This window comes from Glycine max, chromosome 14, assembly GCF_000004515.6.
Source record: "Glycine max cultivar Williams 82 chromosome 14, Glycine_max_v4.0, whole genome shotgun sequence".
NCBI classification, from domain to species: Eukaryota; Viridiplantae; Streptophyta; class Magnoliopsida; order Fabales; family Fabaceae; genus Glycine; species Glycine max.
This window is the reverse complement of record NC_038250.2, coordinates 43,224-62,124: the sequence shown is the minus strand read 5'-3', so window position 1 is coordinate 62,124 and position 18,901 is coordinate 43,224. Positions and strand designations below refer to the sequence as shown.

At 39.5% G+C, this 18,901-nt stretch overlaps 1 protein-coding gene across 1 annotated transcript; it reads right to left on the bottom strand.

The window, feature by feature from the left end:
* Window positions 1-477: 477 nt before the first annotated feature.
* Window positions 478-17,123, bottom strand: LOC100793442 (protein FAR1-RELATED SEQUENCE 5). Its single transcript, XM_003545006.5, has 2 exons — window positions 14,629-17,123; window positions 478-882 (listed from the first exon to the last, which is right to left on the bottom strand). Exons 1-2 carry the CDS (start codon window positions 16,786-16,788, stop codon window positions 709-711), a joined length of 2,334 nt encoding a protein of 777 aa, XP_003545054.1. The 5' UTR covers window positions 16,789-17,123; the 3' UTR covers window positions 478-708.
* Window positions 17,124-18,901: the final 1,778 nt, after the last annotated feature.

Sequence of the window (18,901 nt, the reverse complement as noted above, 5' to 3'; positions counted from 1 at the left end):
AATTAATCAAAGTCAGAATAAACCTTAACGTTGATAGAAATACTTACATATTTTCTACCAACAAAATTCTCGCATCAACAAAAGAAATTAAATCTAAGTCTTTGTGATATATGAATTCATTCTATACCAACTAGATCGATTTTTATTGACTAAATACACCCAAGCTTTGATGATTAATGGAAAAGAATATTCTATATTCTCTTGCAAAATATTTCTATTAATCTTCTTACTAGGTAAAAAAAAAAGTATTGAATACATTTTAATTTCCAAAACATTAAATATGTTTATTTTTCATTTAATATTTTCTTCATATGGTATTAAAAAATCATAAACAGTTGTTCAAACACTTGGACTTTAGGCAAATCAAATAGTTCAGTTTGTGAGTTAAAAACTATGTAAGCAATTCCTTAAAAAAGAAAAAACTATGTAAGCAATTATTAAACTCAGAAAAATATTAATACGATGACGTATATGTGCTAAATTATTATTTTCTTAAAGAAAACTTGGACTATAAAAGTTGACATCAATATAATAAATTTAGTACTGAACAAAAAAATAATACAGTGCAAACCAACTTTATACATCACAAGAGGGCTACAAGACAATTGTGGGGCGGCGGGTTGTCATGGGATCATTATTGATGCGCGACTGGATTGCCAAAATAGAATTTGTTTTCCTATCAGTTTCAATGTTAATTCTCCATAGTCTTTAGATGCCATCTTTCATGCTTATCTTGATGTTTTCCACCTTAACTGATAACTCTAGCTTGTGATCCTCAACAGCTTTCAAAACGGAAAGCAGGTTGGACCGATAAATTTCACACTTCCGATTTGCACACTCAAGCTCATTCATAAGTTTTCTAATATTCTTATCCAAATCATCCTGCAGGACATAAAGCAATGAAACTAAAATAAACAAAAGCATACTTAAGCATGAATGATTATATATTTAAAACCAATGATATTAAAAAATTTGTTACACAATAAATGTTTTCTTTCTTCAGAAAGAATATAATATTTGAAAGAAATGAGAACGTACATCTAGGGGAAGAATAATATATAAATCCCCCTAAATAGAAGAAAATGAAAAGACACGCAAAGCAAAACAGTAACGAAGTTTTCATATATCTTTCCACATCATTAATATTTAACCTTCCCCAACCAAATGCATGCATGCAAGAATAAAATGGATTTATGGACCTGAAAGCACTTTTGACAAATTTCACAAGGACACAAATATGCACATGCTTCTGTTCCATCAAATAGCAGAAGCTAGACAGGTAAGTTAACAAAATCTTAAGCTAAAGTGGATATCAGACAATATCCAGTCAATAGGTTGGTAATTATGATATCTAAGTAAATGCATCCTGAAGAAGGAATACTCTATCATCATAATACCACCAAACATAACCTCATAATACTAACATTCACAATGTACATCATCTACAGGCCAATGTCATTAACATTAGTTTCTTAAAACCCACAACTAAGATCATACACCATATCTTAATTAAAGATTTTAATTATGAGATGATATGTGGTGCAAGTATTTTTAAAATTAGCATTGAGGATAAAAAAAACATTACAGAGGAAAACTAGGTTCAGCACAATATGCATACTTGATTAACCCAGTCATAATTAAGACAATTCTCTTAAATAAGGGTGAAAAATGCACATCAGACAACCGAGTGCATTAATCAGACTGGCAAAATACCAATCCAAGAGGAACAAGGAAAACTGATCATTATATTCATATGTGAACTCAGAATTGCAAGGATGAAATCACCAAACAAAACATAAAGAGCTTGGTTAGACAAGAGGCCAAATAAGGAAAACACTCAAGGGATTTATCTGTTGAAGGGCCAACTTTGTTCAATCGTGATTCGTTATTAAGATATTCCTTTTCCTCTCTAAATATATTAATTATTAAACTACCAATTTGCTTTTTAAAAGATAAGTTACCAGAATTTGATCTTCAAAAGATAAGTCCATAATTGACTCAATAAGTCATAATTGATGTACTTATAGCCAAGTGATGTAAATATTCTATGGAAAGTAAATTTGTCCAAAATCATTTATTCAGGGAGAAAATAGGCAGTTTAGTGCAGAAAATCTACCATAAGTAGTTAACTTCCCTATAGGAGTTGTTGAATATTCTGGGAAACATTAGTCACATGATGGGAGGCACCTGAGTTAGGGTACCAACTTGCTGAACCTTGAGGTTAGTGCTGGTAAGCATAGCTTGAGGAGTGGGGTGCAAAAAATTATTTGAGAAATTAGGGTTTATGAAGGGAGCCTGCGGTGGTATAGCATGAAGCGCAACAGAAACATGTCCTTGAGGCATGAATAAATAGGAACCAGAAAAAGGAAATTGAGAGGGAACCCTAGGTGGAGGATACCTTGATGTAGTGGAGGATTGACTGAAGAAGGATTCAGAGACATAGTAGGCACAGTTTTCATCAAAATGATGATAGCAAACAGAAGCATCATGTCCAAATTTGCGACAAACTTGACATTGAACACTTGAATATCTGCCATGGCCTCCATGACCACCATTACGGCCACTGCAGGTCTGCAGCCACCTCTGCCAGTGGGACAAGCAACACAGCGATTACCACCATTAGAGTCAAAGAACTGAGATAAACCTTGCTCAGTCAGATTCTGCAGAGGAAGTTGTGGTGAGGCATTAGAAGTAGATCAATTTGTTCATATTTGCTACTGATAAGAGAGTAGAACTTGCTACTATATTCGCTCCAGCACCCCTTCCAGAATAATATCAATTTGTTCTTTAGAAGAAACAAAGTCTCCAATCGCCATTAGAGTACCAACTAAGGCCCGAATACGAAACAAGAATTCAGATATGTTGCTATTCTCAAGTGTAGTGCTGCGTAGCTCAGTGCGATCGCATTAGTGTGCAAATGAAAATGTGAATCTTCTCCCAAAGTTGCCACAAAGATTTGCAACCAATAACACAGCCAAGCATTTAGCATGAAATAGACGATTGAAGCCATGATAAGAGAAGTTGGTCTTGCTGCTCCCAAGCAAGATAAGAAGCAGAGACTCAGCCAGTGTCATGATCTTCAACAGTGAGGAATTTGAGGATTGACAAGAAAAATTTGCAATCGGTGGTGGCATTTAATCACAGGATGTTGACACCAGAAGAGATAGTTTTTCGTATATAATTTCTCTGAAATAGAGTGAGAAAGTAACAGCAGCCACCAAATGACAGCAGCAGAAAGGTAGAAATAGGTTCCACATTGAACGGAAGTGTCAGAGGTGGAGGAGGATTTTGATCAGAAGCCATAGATCTAGGTTAAGAATCTAACTGTGCTCTGGATACCATATTAGAATTTATGAACAGAACTGTAATTTGTACTATTGAAATTCTGAGAATTGTTGGTTTACAACAAAGGAGAAGATAGCTATTTATAGCTGTGCAATACAAAACAGAAAACCTAACTAACTCTCAGTGTGACAGCTGTCCCCTATCTAAAAAGCAAAAGAAAAGACACTGAGTAAGTATACTGTAATATCACTAATCCAAAATGATGTATGAGGACCACGCTGAATAAAGAACATAACAGGCTCTATATGGCCTGTCATGTTCATTAATACCACCAAACAGAAGATGCCTTTATTAAAGCTCTTCCAAGATCAAACTATGACAATGTAAGTGTATATGAGTAACTAACTCTGGTTAGTTTTATAACTGTAGTCAGTTGACAGTTAGCTCTAGTTAGATTTCAGTTACAACTGAATCTCAGCAGTATAAATACTGCTCTTGTAAGAGATCTCAGTGGCTTTGTAATATTTTCTAAATGCAATATACAAATCCCTTTTCTCTTCTTTAGAGTTTCTACACAACCTAAGATCCAAACTGAGTATGGTTGGCATCTATCACCCAGCTGAAGGGGGAATGTTTAATGTTGACAGATTTGAAAATAGTAATCAGTCATAATTGAAGGTTATAAGATTAGATACCTAGCTACACGCGAGAGAGAGAGGGCGAGAGAGAGAAAGAGAACAAGAGAGACAGTCAGAGCTAGCGAGCGAGAGGGAGAGAGAGAGGAAGAGAGAGTGGGAGAGAGAGAGGAAGAGATAGACGAAAGGAGACAACGAGGGAGAGAGGCCGTAGTAGGGAAAGAGACAACCAAAGAGTGAAAGTAAACAGTCCACACTCACAAAGATGGCGCGAATATGGAACAAGGAGAGAAGATTTCGAAGCAAATACTACCTACAAATTAGAAGAAGAGCAGCGCGGGATTCAAACCAACCAACACCAGGGCTCATGGACTCAAGTGAAGGGTAGGAGAAAGGCTCAAACGAAACCCCAATCGGCACATGGAAAAGATATAGCTGGTCAACACGACTATTACCAGACAACCACACGTGGAAGGGGATCATCATCATCGTGGAGGGACAGACCAGACATCACCTCTTTCTATTTCTCCCATTTTCCTGATTATGTCCGCGAAAAAGATCTCTGGAAGATTTTTCAGGAGTGGGGAAAAGTATGGGAGGTGTTTATACCTACGAAGAGGAATAAACAAGGCCATAGGTATGGTTTCGTAAGGTTCAAGGGGGTAGAAGACGGAGATCGACTGGAGAGAATACTCGATACAATTTATATATAAAGGGGATGAAGCTGTTCGTCAATAAACCAAAATTTCAGAGAGGAGGCCACAGGGTAGACAACACTCAACCGGGGACTCAAGGTAGAGCAGGAGTTAAACTCATGGAGTATGTAGTAAATGAGCAGACGAAACACCATAACATTTTACCGCCAAAGCTAAAATCATATGCGGAAGTGGTGAGACACAATCGCACGCAGGAAGGAAAGGAGCTACATGGCACGCCGGAAGGAAACGAGCTACAGGGGCTCACGACGGGGAACGTTGCAGAGTCCATTATTATCCAAACGAAAAAGGAGAAAACAAAATGGCTTGACAATGTTTGGGTGGGTCGTTTAAAAAACAAAGGAATGTTCGAAAAGGTGGAGGAGGAGATGCAGGGGATGTTTGGAATGGACGTGAAACCCGCATATTGGGGAGAAGATATGGTCATCTTCCATGAAATGGATGACGACACGGCTGACAAAATCAACCAACAGGAACTCGGTAAAGGAGGGACTCCTTTCTCTTCTATTCAGAAGTGGACGCCGGAGTTGATGCCGTCATATCGCCTAACCTGGCTTCTCATTTGGGGCGTTCCTCTGCAAGCTTGGGAAACAGAACACTTCGCAACCATAGTGGAGACATGTGGGGAACTTGTGGAGCTAGATGCGGCAACGGAGGATAAGGTGAGGATGGACATCGCGCGGGTCCTGGTACGCACGAAGGAGAAACCATCGATAGCTCTTTCGGTGAACGTTGTAGTGGACAGAAGTCGGCACTGTCTGGAGATTCGTGAGGACATGGCCTCTGGGTGGAGTCGGACGGCACGTTTCAAACCTGAGGAGGGCTTTCCGCCGTCTCCTTTCTCTACGGAAATGGATGCCTCGGATGCAGAGCCAAACAACCTGGTCCCTTGTGGAGTTCCTCCCGAACGTAGTTCCGGTGACTACTTCGGAGACTCCCCCACCCAGTGGCCCTCGCCTGGTATGGTGGAAACGGGTCGGAGATGCTGGGACCATGGTTCCCGTCGGTGGCGGAATCACGGTGACCCCAAGACTGGTGATGATGTGTCGACATGCAGATGGTACAAGTCAGCTCATGGTCCTGTGAAGCTGACACCTAGGAGAGAGGACCAACAGCATTGCAACGGCCATTTCCCTGTGGATTTACATGGTAAAGGAATGCCAGACCTTAGGCTTTCCTGCACTAGCCAAAATCAGATGCCATTTGCGGAAATTGTAGCTGCTGAAAAGGTCAAAGACGTTTCAGAGGAGGGAAGTATCCATCGGGTTTTGGAGGAATATCCTGTGGTCATGAATTCCGAGGAATATCCAGCAGTCAACCACGATTCAAAATTGCCGGGATTGACTGAAACGGACAATAGTTCCCAAGACTTGCAGGGGGAGGGGGTAAAGAAGTTATTGGGCTTGGAAAACAGTGGCCCAGGTACAAATGGTGGTAAAACAAGCTTTGTCTTCAAAGTGTATAGAAGAAAAAAGGAGTGTGGAACAGCAAAATCCACGGCCCAACTAAATCTGAACCCAGTTTTTAATAAGACTGGAGAAGGGGGTGAATCAGAGAAGTTGGGTACAATTAGTAAGACCAAACTTAACAACGAAGGAGGCATTTCTCGGGTTTTAGATACAGCCCCATTGACCCCTACTCAGGAGCGGCCTTCTCATAGCCCCATCTCACCAAGTAGCTTCAACAATGATTATTATGGAGTGGAGGATGATGCCCACTGGGAGATAGCTAGAGACTTGGGATTATCCTTTGCGGAGAACAATACAAATATGGTCCAGAAGAAGAGGGAAGTAGATAGCAGTTGTAACACATCTGCAGTAGCAGCAGAGATGGAAAGCATCACCATGAACCATGAATATTTTGTCCATTCACTCGAGAGGTTTAGGTAGTGGAGCCAAGAGGTCAGCCATTCGGAAGTTCACTCTGGCCAACAAAGTTGATATTCTCTGTATTCAAGAAACTAAAAAGTACTCTGTTGATAAAAAGCTTTGCCAATACCTGTGGGGGGATAGTCATGCCAATTGGGAATGTCTCCCCTCTAGTAATGCAGTTGGTGACCTTTTATGTATTTGGAATAATGAATCCTATGAGGTGGATAAAAGGGTTGTGGGAAATGGTTTTATTTTGTTGGAAGGTAGGTGGATAAAGGAAAATATGAAGGTTATAATCACCAATGTCTATGCCCCCTGTGATATACAAAGGAAGAGAAATCAATGGGAAGAACTTCTGCAGTTGAAATCCTCTTATCATGATGAATTGTGGTGCATCCTAGGTGACTTCAATTCGATAAGATACCATCATGAGAGAGTGAGCTCATCTCAGACAGAGGGCAACTCTTCTAGCATGGTTGAATTCAACTCTTGGATTTCAGACATGGCCTTAGAGGAGGTCAGATCTATTGGCAGAAACTTCACCTGGTACAGACCTAATGGGAGTGCTATGAGCAAGCTGGACAGGTTTTTCTTATCTGACAATTGGCTGGATCAATGGCCTGATACCACTCAGTTTGTGCTGGATAGAGATTTTTCAGATCATTGCCCTATCCTCTTGAGATCCAAAATCATTGATTGGGGGCCCAAGCCTTTCAAGATTATGGACTGGTGGATACAGGACAAGGGATTCCAGGATATGGTGGCTCTCAAGTGGAATAATTATCATCCTAATGGCTGGGGAGGATATGCACTCAAGCAAAAGGTGAAATTCATTAAAGACTGCATTCGATAGTGGAGTTATTCCAATGGAGTTATCACTGCTAAGAAGATTCTGGATCTAAAGAAAGAGCTGAATGCCTTGGAGGCTGCTATTAATGATAGAATTCTGTCTCCAGCTGAAGTGGAACTTAAGAAATCCCTTCAGGAGCAGCTGTGGTATGCAACTAATGCCTACAAATCCATGTTGAGGCAAAAGGCTAGAGTGAAATGGTTAAAAGAAGGGGATAGAAATTCTGCTTATTTTCATAAAATGATCAACCACAGAAGGAGACACAATGCTATCCAAGGACTGACCATAGATGGGATGTGGGTCCAAGAGCCTAGTAGTGTTAAAAATGAAGCTTTTAATCATTTTAAAGAAAGATTTGCTGAGCAGAATTTTAACAGGCCAACCTTGGATGGTGTCCAGCTACCTTCTCTTGCTCAAGGAGAGAGAGAAACCCTTGTGGCCAGATTCACAAAAGCAGAAATTACAGCAGCTGTGTGGGATTGTGGTGGAGACAAAAGTCCTGGCCCGGATGGCCTTAACTTCAACTTTATCAAGCACTTTTGGAAGATCTTGAAGCCTGATTTTATGCGGTTCCTAGATGAGTTTTATATCAATGGTTCTTTCCCAAAAGGAAGCAATGCCTCCTTTATAGCTCTTATCCCCAAGCGAAATGATCCCCAATCTCTCAATGATTATAGACCAATCTCTCTCATAGGTTGTGTCTATAAAGTTGTATCCAAGCTTTTGGCTAATAGGTTGACCCTCGTTCTACCTCATCTCATTGATTAAAGACAAACAGCCTTCATCAAAGGAAGACATATTCTGCATGGAGTGATGACAGCTAATGAGGTCATAGCTGAAGCTAAAACAAAAAATAAACCCTGCATGTTCTTCAAGGTCGACTTTGAAAAAGCTTATGACTCGGTCTCTTGGGGTTTTCTTAATTATATGATGATGAGGATGGGTTTCTGTGAAAGGTGGAGAAAGTGGATCCATGGCTGTCTCTCTAGTGCATCAGTATCCATTTTAATCAATGGCAGTCCCACTAGGGAGTTTGTCCCCGAGAGAGGACTAAGGCAGGGGGATCCCCTTGCCCCTTTACTCTTCAATTTGGTAGCAGAAGGCCTCACAGGACTAATGAGGACAGCTATATCTAAGAATTTATTCACCAGTTATCAAGTGGGAAGCATGAAGGAGGATGTCAATATTCTGCAGTATGCAGATGACACTTTGTTTTTTGGAGCTGCAAATTCAGCCAATGTTAGAGTCTTAAAGTCTGTTCTGAGATGCTATGAGCTGGCTTCAGGTCTCAAGATCAACTACACTAAAAGTCAGTTTGGTTGCTTGGATAAATCAGAGGCATGGTGTAGAGATGCAGCTCACTTTCTTAACTGCAGTCAGATGGGCATTCCTTTCTCCTACCTGGGGATTCCAGTGGGGTCAAGTCCTAAAAGCAGGAGTGTTTGACAACCAATCATCAACAAGTTTGAGTCCAAACTAGCCTCTTGGAAGCACAAGTGTCTATCGATGGGGGGCAGAATAACTCTAATCAATTCTGTTTTGACAGCACTGCCTATCTACTTGCTGTCTTTTTACAGAATCCCCAAAAATGTAGTTCATAAGATTGTTTCTATTCAGAGAAACTTTCTTTGGGGAGGTGATAATGATACAACCAAGATACCATGGGTCAAATGGGACATAGTCTGCCTCCCTAAGAGCAGAGGGGGGTTAGGAATTAAAGATTTGAACAAGTTTAATGTAGCCTTGCTTGGTAAATGGGGCTGGAACTTGGCGAATAATCAGCATCAGCTTTGGGCAAGAATCTTATTGTCCAAATACGGAGGATGGCACTCCTTACTATATGGTAGAAACAGTGCACACATCTCTCCTTGGTGGAGGGACTTAAAATCTGTATCCCAGCAGCAACACCATAATATTTTAACCAGTAACTTGAGGTGGAAGGTGGGTAATGGGGCCAAGGTTAAGTTTTGGTTGGACAAGTGGAGGGGGGATGACTTCAACCTCAAAGGCAAGTATCCAGCTATGTATCAAATTAGTCTCCACCACGACTCTACTATCAATCTAATGGGCCAAGTTGCTGATAACAGGTGGGAATGGAGATTCCAATGGAGGAGAAATTTCTTTGACCATGAGATCGATATGATGACAACTTTCATGGAGTACATTGCTGATGTTCAGATCCATCCATCTACAATGGACTGTCTTAATTGGAGGGCTGATAATACCGGGTCTTATTCCACAAAGTCAGCATACAATCTTTTGATGGTTGATAGCACCTCTGCTGCTGAAGACACTGTTTCCAGGAGTATGTGGAAGCTGAAAATTCCTCCAAGAGCAAGTGCATTCTCTTGGAGACTCTTCAAAAACAGATTGCCAACTAAGGCTAACCTGAGAAGGAGGCAGGTGGCTCTATTATCTTATAGATGCCCTTTATGTGATGTAGAGGAGGAAACAGTTGGTCGTATCATGTTTTCCTGCACATCAACTAGGAGCCTTTGGTGGGAGGTTTTGAGTTGGGTTAGTAGAGTGGGCCCTTTCCCCATTGACCCTAAAAATCATTTTATACAATTCTCTCATTGGAATAGCAAAAGATATCTAGACAAGAGATGGGAAGTGCTTTGGATAGCTCTATCCATGACTATTTGGAAGCATAGAAATTCAGTGGTTTTCAATAACCAGATTTTCAGCCCCGAAAAAGTCATGGACGAAGCTTTATTCCACACTTGGTCATGGCTAAAATGCATGGACAAAGATTTTCATACGCACTTCAACCAATGGTCTACTAACTTGAAGGAGGAGTTGTCTTAGGGGGCTATTTCAATTTTGTATTGGCTAATGTGATCATGAAACTGTTGGATGGGTTAGGCAAATATGCCTTGTATATTATTATCCTATTTCCAGTACACCTAGTACTGATTTATATATAATACTATCTGATTTTTGCTGTGCGAAAAAAATAATTGACTGATTCTATTTTTCCCCAGGTTCTCTTTTTTTTCTTTATCAGCAAAGATAAATATATTTATATATATGAGAAATAAGTACCAGAGGTACTTGAAATACATATAATTGGATGGCCATAATCAGGTTCCAAGTCAGACTAAAATAGAGTCTGGATAGGAACCAAAAAGGCTGCACCCTGCCATGAATTAAAATGCTAATACAAAAAGCCTTGTCTGATATTACTGGACCACTGATTAAAATAGAGTCTAACTACCTTCCTTAAAGGGATTATTTGTATATAAAATCCCTCCTGATTCTAATCTGTTCAGATTATTTCATTGTTAGGTTTAGCTGTTTCCAATTTAGACTCCTAAATTAGTGTACAGTCTTCATTATTACTTTGGCTTGTAATTGATATTTGAATCAAGGAAAGGAAACAGAGCTTTGTTTAAAATACCACAAATGACTATATATCAGGACTTAAATAGAGTAAATCTACAAAAGCACTCATAATAACTAAAGGTGATTGAAGGATTCTGAGTAAAAAGTAACTAGCCTTACCTTGAGGGCTAAAAAGGGTGTGCCAACAACCAACTTTCTTAAAATCTTATGCGGTTAGATGAAGGTTAAAGACTTGTTATATATCTCTAACCCCCTCACACCAATTCCTTAGGGCTTGAGACAAGGCCATTGCACAGGTTTTCTCTATCGTGACAGAATTGAACTTTATTTATAAGAATGAAAGTGGCAGGGATCAAACTTCTAACTACATGGTCATAGCAGCTCGAGTACGTTTTCAAGATTGGTTTTAGGTGAAGTCGGGAAGGTTTATATCATAATGCCTTGGATATGTGCTAAAAGAAAAAATTAAAGCACTCAAAGGCAAGCTCAGGTTGTGGAACAGAGAGCAATTTGGGGATACCTTCAAGAAGTATCAGAAGATCGAGGAAGAATTGAATAAGTTAGAAGAGGATACAGCTGACAGACAACTAAACCAGCATGAGGTGATGACCAGGAAGCGCCTTCAGGAGGATCTATGGGTAGCAAAACAATCACACGAGTCACTATTAAGACAGAAGGCGAGGTCTAGGTGGATCAAAGAAGGTGACTGCAATTCCAGATATTTCCATCTGATGATTAATGCCACTCGCAAAAATAATTGTTTGAAAGGACTGATGATTAACGGAGCATGGATTGAAGAGCCGGCAACAGTTAAGGAGGCAGTCAGGGCATTCTTCTCCCAACGGTTCCAGGAAACTATTGGGATTAGAGATTGGATGGGCTGTGCTTTCAGACTATTGAAAGTCACCAAAATGAGATGCTTGTGGGGCGCTTTCAGGAAGACGAGGTAAAAAGGGCTGTGTGGAATTGTGGGAGTGATAAAAGTCCGGGTCTAGAAGGCATTAATTTCAAATTCATCAAGCAATTCTGGCAAACTATCAAACCTGATTTCCTGAGATTCCTGGATGAATTCTATGTGAATGGAATTTTTCCTCGAGGCTCTAATGCATCTTTCATAGCCTTAATCCCTAAGGTGCTGAATGATTATAGACCTATCTCATTGATAAGGTGCACGTACAAGATAGTTGCGAAGATCCTGGCTAACAGGCTGAAGAAGGTCATGCCCCATATCATCCATGAAACACAATCCGCATTTATAGAAGGAAGACACATGTTACATAGTGTGGTGGTTGCAAATAAGGCAGTTGAAGAAGCCAAAAGATGCCAAAAGCCATGTGTTGTCTTCAAGGTTGACTATGAAAAGGCGTATGATTCTGTATCCTGGGATTTTCTTATCTATATGCTCAGAAGGATGGGTTTCTGTTTTAAATGGATTCAATGGATAAAGGGTTGTCTAAGATCAGCATCTGTATCAGTTATGGTAAACAGTAGTCCTACAGATAAGTTCATTCCTCAGAAGGGACTGAGGCAAAGGGATCCATTTTTTATTTTTTGATCAACAAAGATAATTATATTCATATATATGAGAAAAGTACCAGAGGTACTTGAGATACATATAATTGGATGGCCATAATCTGGTTCCAAATCAGACTAAAATAGAGTCTGGATAGGAACCAAAAAGGCACCCTGCCATGAATTAAAATGCTAATACAAAAAGCCTTGTCTGATATTAGTAGACCACTGATTAAAGTGTACTGCAAAGCCTTTCTCCAGATTTGATAACCATGTCCACAAAAGAAAGGAAGCATCATCAATCATTTTGTTGCTGTCAAAGGATTCATTGGTGAAGATGATCTTATTTCTCTTTTGCCAAATTGTCCAAATTGGCAAAGGGATCCATTATCACCCCTTCTTTTTAATATTGTTGCTGAGGCACTTAATGAAATTATGTCGCAAGCTACGACGAAGGGGCTATTCCGGGGATTCTTAATTGGTTCAGACAAGGTGGAAGTTAGCATCCTCCAGTATGCGGATGATACAATCTTCTTTGGTGAGGCAACTATGGAGAATGTAAGAGCAATCAAGACAATCCTGAGAGTCTTCGAGATGGTATCGGGACTCAAAATTAATTTTGCTAAAAGTGGTTTTGGTGCTTTTCGGGTGTCGGTACGGTGAAAAACTGAAGCAGCAGATTACCTCAATTGTAGCTTACTGTCCTTCCCGTTCGTATACCTCGACGTTCCTATCGGAGCAGATCCGAGAAGATATCAGACATGGGACCCTATTATTAGAAAGTGTGAGAGAAAATTAGAGAAATGGAAGCAAAGACACTTATCATTAGGGGGGCGAGTGACTCTCATTAAGACAGTGCTAACATCCATTCCTATCTATTTTTTCTCTTTTTTCAGGGTTCCTAAGAAGGTGGAGGACAAACTTGTGAGTTTACAGAGAAGGTTTCTATGGGGTGGAGATTATGAACAAAACAAAATAGTCTGGATTAAATGGGAGACAGTATGCCTTCCAAAAGATGATGGCGGCTTGGGAGTCAAAGATAGCAACTCATTTAATTTATCATTGTTGGGCAAATGGAAGTGGGACTTATTCCAGCAGCAGGGGGAATTGTGGGCTAGTGTACTTGAATCAAAGTATGGTGGCTGGAGGGCGTTAAATGAAGCAACTAGAGACAATACCAGATCTATATGGTGGAGGGACCTAAAGAAGGTAGCTCAACATCCGCAACATGAGGCCGTAATGAAGAACACAACATTATGGAAGGTAGGGTGTGGGGATAAATTTAGATTTAGGAAGGATAAGTGGATAGGGGAAGAGGATTCGCTATTAGCAAAATACTCTAGGATGTACAGTATCTCCGTTCAACAAGACAAAAATATACAGCATATGGGGGCTTTCAAAGACACAAGCTGGGAGTGGGATTTCAGGTGGAGGAGATCATTGTTCGATAGTGAAATAGATATGGCGGTAGCATTCCTAAAAGATGTTGAGTTTCACAGAATCCAGCCGCAGATTAGCGATCAATGGGTGTGGAAGGCAGCTCCAAGTGGTCAATATTCGGCTAAAACTGCATACCAAATGCTTAGGGAGGACATCTCACAGGAGAATCAGGATGGGGCTTTCGAGGAGCTACGGAAACTCAAGGTTCCATAAAAAATTGCTGCATTTGCATGGAGGCTACTCAAAGACAGGCTACCAACCAGAATAAATCTGCGAAAGCGACAAATAGAGGTGGCAGAATCCAGCTGTCCATTTGTAGTTTGGTGGAGGAGAGTGCAGGTCACCTATTTTTTCATTGCAGCAAGATAATCCAGCTTTGGTGGGAATCGTTGTCTTGGGTGAACTTGGTGGGAGTTTTCCCACTCCATCCTAGACAACATTTTCTCCAACACATTCATGGGGTGACACGGGGAATGAGAGCTAATAGATGGAAATGGTGGTGGCTAGCATTGACATGGACCACTTGGAAGCACAGAAATGACATCATCTTTGCAAATGGTACATTTAATGCAAACAAATTGATGGACGATGCAGTCTTCTTACTAGGGTCATGGCTAACAAATTTGGAGAAGGACTTCAACACACACTATAATCATTGGTCTACCAATCTTAGTGCAGGATTTTTAAATATACCATGATATGTGTCTTATTTCTGTATTCACACTCTATCTATGGTCAGAATTAGGTCTATCAAGAAACCAATCTGATCTGTAAAGTGTATTTTATCCAGTACCTCTGGTACTCATTAATATATATATTTTATCTTTGCTGATAAAAAAAAAAATATCATAATGCCTTAAGCTATTAGGTGAAGGTTCAGGATTGGTTTCATATAACGGTGGATGAAAGAGTAAAATGCACTCAAACAGATATCATAAATGAGGTTAAAAACATTTTTCAAACGGAAATCAGACCTTAGACATATGCTGGCTCAAGCTTTCTTCCTGGCACCCACTTGTGTAATTAGCATGACTTTCATCATTCAGCACGTGACTCCTTACCTTTCCATTATTGATAGGAATTTTTCCCTCATTTTGCATTCCCTGAGAAACTCTTTTTGCAGCTTCTTGTAAAGCATCCATTGCAACATCATAAGTTTCAGCAGACCGCGCACCTTCATCAACAAATTTAAAAGCCTCATGCCGGAGGGTGTTATATCTAACTATATGAGATTCCAAATAGTAAGTATATACATCACAAGCATGTTCTTCTAATATTACATTGCTTTTGGCATTTCTTGTCCAACGTTTCAGAATATAATGAGATGGGAGAGTAAGCACATTGGTAACTCTAAAGACTGCCAAAACGTGCCTACAAAGAAGGCCTGAAAACTCAAACATTTGGCAACTGCAAGTCGCTTTCATCTCCAGAACATTGAATTTAACACAATACCCTTTATGGTCCTCTCCATACTTAGCTACATGATATGTAATGACCTCCCCATCATCATCAGCTTTGGATGCCATTAATGTAAGTGTCCCAACTAACTCCTCCTGGAACCTCATGAAAATTTTTCTCGTGTAAAGCTCAGATGCTTGCTTCTCCATTGGAGATGGGGTTCTCAATACCGGCAAAGTATTCATTGTGTCATAATCAGCTCTCACTTCTTTCTCATTGCGACTTTCAAGTGCTTTCTCATAGAGCTTAAAGAACTGACTTAAATTGGTGGAAGCATTTATATACCCATCGAAGTAAGAGTTCATGCTATCACTTCGCTGAGTGATGGACATTTCTGCAAAGAATGTGTCTCGCAAATATACAGGTACCCACTGCCTACAAGAAGAATATATTGCTTGAAGCCATTCATGGTCCCTGAGATCATATTTATCTACAAGTGTTGACCAGCAAGACTCAAATTCCTCAGTCGACTCAGTCAAGTTAACACATTTGTGAAATTCTGCTTCAAAATTTGGATATTGGAGGAAAATATGAGATAACTTTTCCTGACATTTTTTAAAGATGTGCCACTTGCAGAAACGGTGGCGGGTCTCAGGGAAAACTTGTATTATGGCTGACCGAATTACAGAATCATGATCAGTTGTTATTGACACTGGGGGACGTCCAGACATGGCCATAAGCCATGTCTTGAAAAGCCACACAAATGATGCTTCAGATTCGTTAATTAGGAAAGCACAACCAAAGAGAACAGGTTGCCCATGATGGTTTACACCAGTAAAGGGAGCAAATGGTAACCGATACCTATTAGATCGGTATGTGGTGTCAAAGGTTACAGTATCACCAAAAAATGTATAATTCATCCTAGCCTTGGGATCAGCCCAGAAAACATTGGTTATGGACTGATCCTCATCTCCTTGCACAGCATAGAAGAAATTAGGGTTTTCGGCATGCATCTGTCTCAAATAATCAAGAACAAGTTGAATGTCACCTTCTAAACTTCTTAGCCTATTATTCCTCATGTAATTCCTACAGTCCACCTCTGTGAAGCCGACTTTGCTAATCCCACCATACTCTTTAATTAGTGCAGACATAATTCTACGAGGACCCATCCCAGCAGCCTGTAAAGTATCGATGAGCGTCTTGGCAGCTCCTGAAATTTGCCTGTGAGAGCGAAGGCAATGCACCTGGTCTGGTGGAACGAGTTCGTGATTATGTTCTCTAACAAAGCCAGAGACGATCCACTTGCCAGAGTCTTGCATTTTGACAGAAAGAGAGGCTTTACAACCGACTCGGGTAATTGTTCGAGGGCGCTTGATCTCTCTATCCTTTGTGCGTTTCTCATTCAAATTTCGGAAACCCTCCTTTGCGCAAACAAATTGCCTCTGTATTATAGCTCCATCGCGCCTGGAACGACGGGATGAGCTGACGCGAGTACTAAAACCAACACGACGGGCATAGGAATTGTAGAAGGCCTTGGCAGCCTCTTCAGATTCGAATTCCATGCCCTCGCAAGGTTCAAGATCTAAGAGGTCCCCCTCAGGAAGATATATTTCCCCACCTCCAGTGGCTACACCCAATTCCTCCTCATCAATTCCTCCTCCGTCGTCATCGTCATATTCTCCCTCTCCTCCTCCCAGCCCAATATCAAATTCTAGCACCTCCACCTCGTTATCCATCACTAATTTATTTATATCCCAAATACTAATACTATTTCTGCGATCAGGATTCAGGATATACACTACAACGAAACGAAAGCAAAGCCACGAGATATGGAAAAGAAAACAACTGACAGTCGTCGAGGTCGAGTGACAGTAAGAAGTCCGCGCCTGACAACCAAGAAATTATACAACTCCTCAAACCAAACTGCAGGATGAGGAAATGTTCATATTTTTCTCTCTCACCATAGACATATTGCTCTCCTCTCAAAACAAAACATAAAGATATTTAACCAATTTTTTTTTCTTATAAAAAATCATATCATTCAAATATTGACAAGTGATAATGGAATTTAAATGCTAGATCCCCTCCTCTTTGAAGTTTTTTTTATTTATACTTACGGTTGTTTGATAGGTACGTATTTTACTATTTTAATTCTTTATTCACATAATTTTAAATATTTGTTATTACCTATTATTATAATAATTGAAAAAAAAATTAACACTTTGAAATCGAAAAAAGAATTCAATATCTGTGATCTATAAAAAAAAATTACACAAATTATAATTGTAAAATGGAAAAAGAATTTGACTAACATGAATGAAGCATCCGATCACGCTTTCCTCCTTTATGTTCATGAATGAATATATTTTGATCATTAAGATAGGATAGGACTTATTTTAAAATAATTAATTTAAAAATGTCACAATTTTTTTATTAAAATTTTAAAAGTTATAAACTTAATCACTCATGAGTAGTATAAGAGTCATCAAAGTATTAACGCAAATAAAATTCATTAAATGTAAGAAATTTTAGTGATTTTTATTCTTAAACATTTTAAATCACCAACGTAAAAGAAAACATTTTAAATCGTCATAATGCACATAAATATAAGTCATTATCAATAATATATGAGTTCAAGAATTTTTAAATCATTAAAAAGACCAAATATACATGTTTATGTTAGAACAATAACATATTCACACACGAGATATGAAAAAAAAATGAAAGAATTGAAATTCTATTATTCAAAATCAATACTCAATGATGAAAGAGTCAAAGGCTATTTATACGGTATATCTATTAAAACTAGCTTATTCACTTTCTAATAACAACCCATAATTCACTTTCTAATCGCTAGCTATTTTAATCACATTCTAACACCCCCTTTGATTCAAAAGCTTAGAAACAAACTATATTCAAGGACCCTCTCAACTTCTTAAACCTTTCAATCTTCAATGACTTAGTCATTATATCCGCCAATTGCACTTCTATCTTGCAATGCTTCAATTTGACCTTGCCCTTGTTCACTTGATCCCTAAGGAAATGAAACTTGGTGTCTATGTGCTTGCTTCTACCGTGAGATACTGGATTCTTGGCCAAGGCTATAGTTGATTTATTGTCCACAAGCAAGTCAACAACATTACCAACAGACACCTTCAATTCATTAAGCAAGGAAGTTAACCATAGTGCCTGACAAGCAGTTGAACACATTGCAATGTATTCTGCTTTGCCAGTTGATAGTGTCACTACCGTTTGCTTCTTTAAGCTCCAAGATATAGGAGATCCAGACAACAAGAAGATTTGTCCTATAGTGCTTCTCCTATCAACCAAATCGTCAGACCAATCAGAATCAGAATAGGCTTCAAGATGTAGACTCTCATCCTCCGTGATTTAATCGGAAAAAATGATTCCATATCCAAGAGTTCCCTTTAGATATCTCAAGATTGTCTTAGTAGCTAACAAATGTTGTTGTCTAGGATCACTCGTGAACCTACTCACAAGTCCAACACGGAAGGCAATTTTTGGTCTACTATGACAAATAATGAAACGCACCGTTTCACTTAGATAATAATATAATATTAAATAACAAAACCCACCCCCCCACCCCCCCCCCCCTCAACTAAAACTCCTAAGACCTTTCTCCCCCTTTCCCGAAACTTCTTCTTCTTGCAGCAACCACCCCTTTCAACCCTATCTCTTTTCCCCCCACATCTCATCTCTCAATCTTTCACTCATCTCATTCCATTATTCCCAAATTTTCAAGTTTTTTTTATCCTTGTGTCTTTCCGCACACAAGGAGGTGGCTGGAGAAAACGGAAAACCCTACGCATTTCCTTGGTTTTTCTATTT